Source organism: Mugil cephalus, chromosome 17, assembly GCF_022458985.1.
Source record: "Mugil cephalus isolate CIBA_MC_2020 chromosome 17, CIBA_Mcephalus_1.1, whole genome shotgun sequence".
In the NCBI taxonomy this organism is placed as follows: domain Eukaryota; kingdom Metazoa; phylum Chordata; class Actinopteri; order Mugiliformes; family Mugilidae; genus Mugil; species Mugil cephalus.
The window spans coordinates 16,436,974-16,447,977 of NC_061786.1; the positions used below are offsets into that span (position 1 = coordinate 16,436,974).

Sequence of the window (11,004 nt, forward strand, 5' to 3'; positions counted from 1 at the left end):
ATCCTCCACCAATATTAGTATCAGTTGAAGTTACAAAACTCTTCAACATCTTCCCTCTCACCATCAAAAAGAACAAACACTTCATCATCTTATTTCTCAGAGCAAGCTTTATTAGCATCAACATGACAGTTATTAATCACACTCACATCCAGCTGCTGAGCTACACACACGACTCTCTAAGCTGTTGTCGTCCTCCAACACTTTACAGCAGTGTTGTTGTCTGTCACACGAAGCTTTATTTCCCTCTACAAACATTAAAACTCATATCAGATGAGAACAACAGGTGTGTTCCTGCTGCCCCCCCACACAGAGCTCCTGTCCTGGGCTCCATCCAGCACCTCTAGCCCTTACACTGGCTCCTGTGGAGGGACTGGGTCTGTTGGTGGTCATGATGGGAGACCTTGCAGGAGTACAGCTCTCCTTCCATCCAGCGCTCCCGGCTCAGTCTCAGGGTGCTGCTGCTGCTGTAGCGTCCGCTCTTCTCCTCCTCTGAGCTGGTCAGGACCCCCTCTGTCACTTCCCTACCGTCCACCTCCCAGCTCACCACGGCTCCCTGGGGAGAGTAGCCGCTCAGCAGGCAGGCCAGCGTGGCCGAGCCCCCAGAGAGCTGCTCAGAGGTGGGGGAGAGCAGAGACACTGAGGGCCTGACCATGGAGCCAGCTGGAGGAGAGCAGAGACACACAAGGAGCAGATTAACTTCCACTGCAGGACAGACAGCTGGACACGAGACACTTATGATCCATGACAGAGGTTAACAGCTCTGTGGATCAGCTGTGTCAATGAGACCGTGATCACACAGAGGAGAAATGGGAGCAAGAGAAAGGATTTCAGTCATAGAAAATAACTTTATCCACTTTGATGGTTTAAAGTCTGAATCTTCCACAGTTTCTATCATCTTCAATTAGTCCGACATGAAAATATTCACTATATCTAAGGTGTAAATGCGAAGACAGTAGATGGTAAATAAACTGTCACTATGATGATTTCTATGCTGAAACTAAAATGTGTGGACCCAGTTAGAAGACTGTCATCTGTCTTTTTCACTTCCTTCTCAGCACTGAACCAAACTAATGAAGTGGAAACTCAAACTAACGGTAAAGTGGATTCACAGAGAAACTCACTTGTTTATTAATTTATATCCAATATTTTATATAACTTTCACAAATTAAATAGGAAGATAAATCATATTTTACTTTTTTAATGTTAGATTTCAACACTAATAAATTGAACAACTACAGTTTATGAATCAAATGTTTTATTATAGATAAAATGTCGGAAAACTTTAGTTATTTGACAAATATTAAATAAAATATATATTACATTACATTATATAATATATTACTATACTGTATCATATATCTGTTCTCTTTTTATACCAGTATACGTTTCCCTACAGTTCATAAAACAGCAAATTATTTAAAACATCTAAACTACACAGAATAAATTCTTATTTCATCACATACAGAAACAGTGTTTTAAAAAAATTATTTTATATGATAGAAATGAAAAAAAATTCAGGTACTTACAGTGAATGATGAGTTTGGTTCCTCCACCAAAAGTCCACCACAGTGATACAAACTCATTAAGAGGCCGTACAAAAACCTCCTGCTCTGAGAACAAACATCTGTCCTCTGAAAAAACTCTGATTCTTCTGATAACACAGCAAAAAATACACTTTTGTGGATGTGTTATGATGTGTAATCACATGGATGTTGAAATCATTTTTAAAAAGTCATTGTATTATTTAAATGTAGCTTTACTCTTCTACAACTGAAAGAGAAACCTCAGTCTCCTTTTAGAAATGTCATTGATTCCTAATTTTAAATCAGCTGACACATGATTAAATGTACATTATATTTTTATCACAATGATTTACAAGAAATTATGAATTATGACTAAAACTCTATATATGATCTTCACTCTGATGAATTGAATGTTAGAAAGTAGAAACAGAAACCACAGTGAACACAAACTCATCCTTAAATCCTTAGTTGTGTTTGTAATGTAAATATTTTCTTGTGTTCCATTCAGATCATAGATGGTTTAAATCCAAAGAGTATTTCTCCTGATGTTGTGTCCCTGGTTGCCTTCAGTGTGTTGAGAGCAGAGAAATGATTTCCATAGAGAGGAGGCTTTGCATGGTCAGCTGATCCTCCAGTCAACTGAGAAGGTTTATAGTCCTGTGAGTTCAACACTGCAGGACTCAGATCTGTCAGTCAACACAGCAGAAACCACAACCACCATGACTCTCATCACCATCCTCATCTGGACGCTGGCCTGCTGCTGCTTCACAGGTTCATTCTCTCAGCAACATTTCACTCATCATGTGCTGCCTTTTCTCTCATTTATTTCTGCTGAGAAATCAATCATTTGTTTTTGTCTGCAGGATGCAGTGGTCAGGTGACTGTGACTCAGCCTCCAGTAAAGACATCTACTCCAGGATCCACTGTCACTATGACCTGTAAGACCAGCCGAGACAATAGCTGTAGTTGTGGTAGTGGTCGTAGTTGTCTGTCCTGGTATCAGCAGAAATCTGGACAACCTCCAAAGCTCCTGATAACATGTACCAGCACACGTGCATCAGGAACACCAGATCGGAAGATGCAGCAGTTTACTACTGTCAAAGATACTACTCCATAGCTGGTGTGTTCACACAACACATCAGGTCCCCTCGGTCCCTTTCAATGTTAGATTAAGGTAGTGAAACTGAGATTTCCATGCTATGTTCATCCGAGTCTGTTAAACGTACACTGACTGTTTGGTCAACTATTAATTTGTTCAACCACCGTGACTCTCATCATCATCATCATCATCATCATTATCATCCTGCTTCGGTTTCTCAGTTGCTTGGCAACATCACTTTGGATCCTCTTTGATTCTCCTGCACCAAACATTCTGTGTCTTTAGTGAAGATTGAACTGAACTACAATTCAGACACAGGTCCTCTGTTGCCCTCTGGATGATCTACAACATCACTTTGCTGACTCCTTGAGTTTTCACAGTGTCTGTCTTCTGTTTGATGAAGACAGGTTTTATGAAGACATGTATGCTGTAGCCAAAATCAACATGTTAAAAATGACCCAGAACTCTGTGAAAAGCTCCATGAGGGGAGTTGCATTGTTATTAATGATAGAAAAGCCAACTTCATTACAAGTGAAGCATTGAGCGGCAAGGGCTCCCTCTTCAGGCCTGTAGGCAAACTAATCAATCACTGAAAACATCCTCTTCACATCACTGTTATGAGTTTTTTAAACATGTACTTTTTTAAACACATTTTAATCCATTTTTAACTCATGAACACATAATTTTAATACCTTTAATGAATTATGAGTTTTTAACCCTTTTTAATATCATTTTATCAACGTATTTGTTAGTACTTATTCTATTTATCCCGTGTCTCTAACCACACATGAAATCATACTTTCACACTGGCATTACTGTACATTTAGTTCGCAGTTAACAAGTAAAAACAGTTAGAAGCAAACTGCAGTCCCCCCATTGAGGCACTAATAAAGGTTTTCTAAGTCTAATTCTAAATAAAACCAATTTCATTTCAAATCCTGTGATGAGAGAAAAATAATTTACCTCTGCAGCCTGCAGGGTTAAAATCCACCTACTGTATTTTTGGGTCAAAAAATATTCATTCAGAAGTCTGAAGTGTCCTGGTGGCTCAGTTTGGAAAAGTTTAATTCTGCATTCAGAAAAAAATGCTGAGGTGATTTGAATTTGGTCTGGAGTAGGAGTGTGCACAACGTCCAATATTTGAAATACCATTATGAACATTGTGAACATTATGAAATGCACCACTGGTTCTTGTTGAACAAACTGAATGTAAACAAATGAACAATCATTACTTAAAAACAACAACAACAACAAAAACTGTTCTTTCAATGACAAGAACTAAAATTTATCAACCCCTGACTGGGAGATCCAGTTGTAACATATCAAATATCACTGTTAGAAACTAAAAGATACACCCTTCTTATTGTCATATGTCTGCCAAAAAACACCTTAAGCAAAGGTTAAAATCCGTACAGCCTCGTCCGCCTTTAAATTTGTCAACGCAGTCCTGAGAGCCTGCGCACATGGGATCACAGAAGACAGAGAAGTCACATGTGTTTCCTCCTCAAAGGGTTGTAGAGTTTTCACAGTGGCCTGCACTAGTTCCCATTGATGGTGTGACAGTACACCTCCCAGATCCACCTCTCCACTCATGGTAGTCAGTGGTCGTCTCTGCTCCAACGGCCGCTGAAGCATGTGGAATAAGGAATTCCACCGGGTTGACATGTCATGCACCAAAGTGTTCATGGGAAGGTCTTAGCTGAAGTTTGTTCACAGCTTTGTTTGTGTTCATGCAATCCCTATCACACTGGTCTGCCCTCGTTTAGAGCAGTTGTTGCTACTAGATGTCAGGTGTGAGCCATGCCCCTAATGTGCACATACAGCGGGTAAAATAAATATTGAACTCATCACAATTGTTCATAGGAAACATATTTTTAGTGCTTAGGTGCTATTGATATGAAATTTTCACCAGGTGTTGGTAACAACCCAAGTAATTCATACATGAAAATCCATACTCAAGGCCTTTTTCAACCTTAGTGTTGCAAAACATTCTGATGGCGTTGGTTACAGAAGGATTTCTAAACTTCCAGTGACCGCTGTTGGAGCCATAATCCGGAAGTGGAAGAAGAACATCATTCGACCATAAACCGGCCACGACCAGGTGCTCCTCGCAAGATTTCTGACAGAGGACTGAAAAGAATTATCAGAAGAGTTGTCCAAGAGCCAAGGACCACTTGTGGAGAATTTCAGGAAGACCTGGAATTAGCAGGTACAATTGTTTCAAAGAAAACAATAAGCAATGAATTCAACGGCCATGGCCTGTATGCACGCTCACCACACAAGACTCCATTTGTGAAGAACAAGCATGTTGAAGCTTGTTTAAAGTTTGCTGCACAACATTTGGACAAGTCTGTAAAATACTGGGAGCATAGTCTGGTCAGATGAGAGCAAAATTGAACTCTTTGGATGCCATAACACACAACATGTTTGGAGGACAAAATTCACTGCACATCACACCAAAAACACCATAGTGACAGTGAAGTTTGGAGGTGGGAACATCGTGGTGTGGGGCTGTTTTTCTGCATATGGTCCTGGCAAACTTCAAATAACTGAAGGGAGGTTAAATGGAAAAATGTACCAAGACATTCTTGAGAAACATCTGCTGCCGTCCACCAGAGTGATGAAGATGAAACGAAGGTGGACATTTCTGCATGACAATGATACCAAACACAGAGCCAAGGAAACTCTCAACTGGCTTCAGAGAAAGAAAATAAAGCTGCAAGAACGGCCCAGCCAATCACCAGACTAGAATCCAATTGAAAATCTATGGAAAGAACTAAAGATCAGAGTTCATAGAAGAGACCCACAAAAGATTTAAAGGCTGTTTGTGTGGAAGAATGGGCCAAAGTCACACCTGAGCAATGCATGTTTCTCCAAACAGGAGGCGTCTTGAAGCTGTTATTACCAACAAAGGCTTTTGTCCAAAGTATTAAATAAATATCAGTAAGTGTGTTCAATACTTTTTCCCTTCGTTATCTGACATTATTACACATAACTTCATTTCTGAACTTATTTGTTTTAGTTTCTTTCTATATATGGATTACGTGGGTTGTTACCAACACCTGGTGAAAATTTCATGTCAATAGCACCTTCAGAAATATGTTGACTACGAAAAACTGTGATGAGTTCAATACTTATTTTACCCGCTGTAGTCACCATCAGCCATTGTCCCAACCATGTAACAAGTGACAAAATACTCGACAGGAAATTTCCCTCCAAGATCATCTTGCCATCGTTTCACGAGGGCCTGGAGGTGATGTAGGATTTTAGCTGCTGTGTGATCTTCATTTAGAAGGTCCATCTTTAGAAGCACTGTCACACGTTCATGCTCATCTATCCCTTGTGGATTCTGTTTACATTCTATCCAGTGGCCAATGAGAAATGCATTTGTGGAAAATTTTCTCGTCCAGATGTCGGCCGTTCAGTGCACAATTTCCCTTCCATTTTTAAGAGAGATTCTTTGACTTCTCTTTTCACATCTTGGTAAAGTTGTGAGAAATCCCAACAAGATTGTAGTTGGTACTGAAATGCAACCAAATTGAGAAGCTTGTGAATACTGAGGAAAATATATAAATAAACCAATTCATCACACTACATATCATTTTTAGGAGTTCTGATGGTTGTCAAGAAATGTAAAAAACACAACCCGAGATGTCATTGATGGGGACTGAATGCAAACTAAGGAGTTGTGACCGCCAGCAGAGGGCAGCCTGCACCTATTTATGAGAACAAAAGACTTGAAGGAGTGAGAACAGAAAGTTTCACAATGTGCTCCGTCATTTGATAGGGAGGTGGAGATGCATCCCACACTCTCAGTTTCACATGGACAGGTGTGCCCAAATGTGTTTTGCATGAATTTTCTGCATCACTGCTCCTCAGAGTTTAAGTTCTTGTGTCACAGAGACTCTGAACTGTTTTCATGCACTCACACTGAAAACTGCATCAGGATGATGTTTCCAATAACTCTGATTGTCATGTTGGGTTTTCTGACTCAGGGTGAGAGACGTCGATGATGTGTTTTTAAAACCTATCTGAGTTCATTTTAATCCTTTGCTCTAAACTCCAGTTCTTTTAATTGATATCGAACTTTTCTTCTTAACGTTGTTTATTTCTCATTTCAGAGTCGTTTGCCAACAAATTTCTGACTCAGGCTGATAAATACAAGTCTGTCAGTGTTGGAGGGACTGTGACCATCAGCGCAACAGGGAGTTCAGATATTGGTGGTGACCTTAGTTGGTACCTTCAGAAACCTGGACAGCCTCCTAAACTTCTTATATACTCATCATCAACTCTCTACTCAGGAACTCCGTCTAGATTCAGAGGCAGTAGATCTGGTTCTCAGTACACTTTAACCATCAGTGGATTTCAGGCTGAAGATGCTGGAGATTATTACTGTCTTGGCTACCATGGTGGTGGAGTGTTCACACAGTGAAATAGAGTCGTACAAAAACCTCCTCCAGTCTGACTGAAGGCTGCAGGTGCAGAGAGTTGGTGAAGAGACAGTGATGAGGAGAACTGGTCCAGTGAACACAACACTAGAGTCATCAAGCAGAAACACAATGAACTGAAAGAAAATATTTCCACACTTTCTCATCTAATAATTCAGATGAATCCCTTCATGAAAGAAATTTAGTTTTAGTTCATTTAAACTTTCTCTACTTGACAGAAGATTGAAAACACAGAATTCAAACAGAAACAAACCTTTTTCATTTATTTCTCTTCATGTCATGAGTTACATAGAAAGTCAGATTGAACATGTACATATTTATTATCAAATATATTTATCTATAAAACTCTTCTTCACAATGAATATGTTTTAAGAACACAAAGACACTGTCTCATTTTCGTCTACAGTTTTATTGAGTGATAGTTACATTTTTCCCACATTTGCTGAAGAATAAATTCTCTTGGTTTGAACGTAACGAAATTCACTTTCCTTTGAAAACTTTTGAACATGAAGCAGAAATTTAAGCAAATCTAAATTAAAAAGCTGCATGCACACTTTATGGCAAACTATGAAATACAAGTGTTGCTGAAGCTCTACTCTGAGCAGCGGTCAGGCTCCAGGGTTTGAGTGACAGGGCTCTGTCCATTCAAACTGGCCTCACAGCTCACTGAGCACGCCTTCCTCCACTGGTCTGCAGTGAGGCTCAGGGAGCTGCTCCAGCTGTAGTGGCCGTCCCCCCCCAGGACCTCCACGCTGCGGGACACCCCCGAGGACCTGCCGATGCCCCCCACCTTCCAGTCCAGACTCCAGGTCGAGGGGAAGCCCCCGCTGGCCAGACACACCAGTGTGGCACTGCTCTGCTGTAGCTCCTCTCTGGAGGGGGGGAGGACGCTCAGGGTGGGACGCACCACACCCACTGGAGGAGACACAAATACAAAGGAGTCAGGATGAAGGCTGATAATAAAGGAAGATGACATTTCTAGTACTTTATCGATGAACCACAAGAACTTGTGCTGCTGTTGGACTCATAAATCTCTCAGCATCAGACCATCAGCCTCATGATTCAAGTGGAAATGTCAGTAAAACATCAATTAATATTAATCATTGATGACGTCTTCATATCTGTTTCACAATGTGTGACAGTGAATAACTCATCTCTGGGATGATTTTCCATCTTTAAAACTGACAGAGCTCAAACATTCATGTGAACACAGTTAAAACTTTGACATCTGTCTCTTTCACTTCCTTTAAACTACATGTGAAATGAATGAAGCGTGAAAACCAAGCTGATCTGCATTTACTGATGAAATTATATTTATCACTAACTGAAATCCACATCACACTTTAATCTAAAAACTGTTTCTATTTTGAAAATGAATAAAAGAAAATAACATTAAACTACTGATGTTACGTTTTGAGTCTTACAACTTGACATTGATCACATGTTAATTTAAAACATTTTAAACAGAGAATAATTCAAAGTCATCGTGAAATAGAGTATTAGAAAACTGATGATTTAGTTTTATCATTTCAGTTACTATATACTGAGTTAATATTGATATCTGTCACGTTTCTTGTCACAGTTAAAACGTTGGAGCAGTTTTGTTAAATAATGAAAAATATCAACAACAAAAAACCAATGAACTCGATCACATTTTCTCTGAATATAAGAAAAAAAGTTTTGAAAGTAAAAAGCTACAAAGAAAAAGGTACTTACAGTCAACAGTGAGTTTGGTTCCTCCACCAAAAGGGTACCACAGTGATACAAACTCATCAAGAGGCCGTACAAAAACCTCCTGCTCTGAGAACAAACATCTATCCTCTGAAACAACTCTGATTCGTCTGATAACGCAGCAAAAAATACTTTTGTGAATGTGTTATGATGTGTAATCACATGGATGTTGAAATCATTTTTAAAAAGTCATTGTATTATTTAAATGTAGCTTTACTTTTCTACAACTGAAAGAGAAACCTCAGTCTCCTTTTAGAAATGTCATTGATTCCTAATTTTAAATTAGCTGACACATGATCAAATGTACATGATACTTTTATCACAATGATTTAGAACAAATGATGAATTATGACTAAAACTCTATATATGATCTTCACTCTGATGAATTGAATGTTAGAAAGTAGAAAAACAAACCACAGTGAATACAAACTCATCCTTAAATCCTTAGTTGTGTTTGTAATGTAAATATTTTCTTGTGTTCCATTCAGATCATAGATGGTTTAAATCCAAAGAGTATTTCTCCTGATGTTGTGTCCCTGGTTGCCTTCAGTGTGTTGAGAGCAGAGAAATGATTTCCATAGAGAGGAGGCTTTGCATGGTCAGCTGATCCTCCAGTCAACTGAGAAGGTTTATAGTCCTGTGAGTTCAACACTGCAGGACTCAGATCTGTCAGTCAACACAGCAGAAACCACAACCACCATGACTCTCATCACCATCCTCATCTGGACGCTGGCCTGCTGCTGCTTCACAGGTTCATTCTCTCAGCAACATTTCACTCATCATGTGCTGCCTTTTCTCTCAATTATTTCTGCTGAGAAATCAATCATTTGTTTTTGTCTGCAGGATGCAGTGGTCAGGTGACTGTGACTCAGCCTCCAGTAAAGACATCTACTCCAGGATCCACTGTCACTATGACCTGTAAGACCAGCCAAAATGTTGGTCTTTGTGATAGTAAACCATGTATGTCCTGGTATCAACAGAAATCTGGACAGCTTCCAAAGCTCCTTGTTAAACAAAGTAACATAAGCCAATCAGGAACACCAGCTCGGTTTAGTGGCAGTGGAAGCAGCTCTGACTTCTCTTTGACCATCAGTGGAGTTCAGGCTGAAGATGCAGCAGTTTACTACTGTCAGAGTGGTCATAATATTGACAGCGTTGTGTCATTCACACAGTGATTTGTGGTCGTACAAAAACCTCCCTCAGTCAAACTGCAGAGACTCTGAGTTGTTACAGCAGGAACCGACTGCAGCTGCTGAAGAGGAAGAGACTCAGACACAGACCACTGAACACAGAGCTGACAGTAACCTCACCAAGCACTAAACACACAACACATCAGGTTCCCTCGGTCCCTTTCAATCTTAGATTAAGGTAGTGAAACTGAGATTTCCATGCTATGTTCACCCGAGTCTGTTAAACGTCCACTGAATTTTTCTCAACCTTTAATTCATCCAACTACCACGACTCCCATGACTCCCTTGGTACTTGGTACCATTCTGGGTTTTTCATTCAAGTGACCCCTCACTTTTTCATGCACTGTCATAACTGACAGAAAACCCACTGTAGCCTAAAGACAGCAGAGGTCAGGGGCATTTTTGTTTGTGTTGCTTGCATTACTGTATGTTTAGTTAGCAGTTAACAAGTAAGTATAAATGTGCACATTTGTGTTGATGCTAGGTTTGAAGTAGATTTAGGATAAGTGTTTCTCAGTATTTGTTTCCCTTTTATGTTGTTCACTGATCCTGCAGCTTGCATTGTTCAAGACAAGGATTAAATGTGATTGGATTAGATACGGGTGACGCAGGAAGACATTGTTTGACAGGAAAGAGTCAAGTTTGGACCTCCTCCCAGGTCAGCGTGGACTCTGTGAGGTCAGCTGTTGCCGGTCGGCTGCAGAATTAACGAGTCGGTGCAAATAACGCAGCAGAAAAGACACAGATGACCACGGCGTGCAGAGATTTCACATTTAAACAGGGAGAGGAAGAAGCTGGAAAAGGTCATCAGGAAGTCTGGACTGGACTGTGAGGGAGGGCGAGTGACAGGAGAGTCCTGACTAAACTGTCCTCCATGCTGGACAATGAGCAGCACCCCCTGACAGCACTGAGGCTGTTCTATGAGGCTCCACAATGAACATTGGTAATATGTGCAATATCATTACTCCTCAAGGTTCAACACTCTGACCATTCACTACTTACCATGTACAGTG

At 40.2% G+C, this 11,004-nt stretch overlaps 3 gene segments (V, D, J or C); 2 read left to right on the plus strand and 1 right to left on the minus strand.

Annotated features, from left to right (window-relative positions):
• Window positions 1-102: 102 nt before the first annotated feature.
• LOC125024126 overlaps window positions 103-11,004 on the minus strand; it is a 79,427-nt gene continuing 68,525 nt past the window's right edge. Inside the window, 2 exon segments of the V gene segment in view lie at window positions 103-660; window positions 1,527-1,564. Coding sequence covers window positions 341-660; window positions 1,527-1,564 — 358 coding nt within the window.
• Window positions 6,533-7,193, plus strand: LOC125024136. The segment is given in 2 exon segments: window positions 6,533-6,618; window positions 6,744-7,193. Coding segments are annotated over 2 exon segments (360 nt in total).
• The window catches only part of LOC125024129, a 50,595-nt gene continuing 49,086 nt past the window's right edge, over window positions 9,496-11,004 (plus strand). The window contains 2 exon segments of the V gene segment in view: window positions 9,496-9,552; window positions 9,645-9,967. Coding sequence covers window positions 9,501-9,552; window positions 9,645-9,967 — 375 coding nt within the window.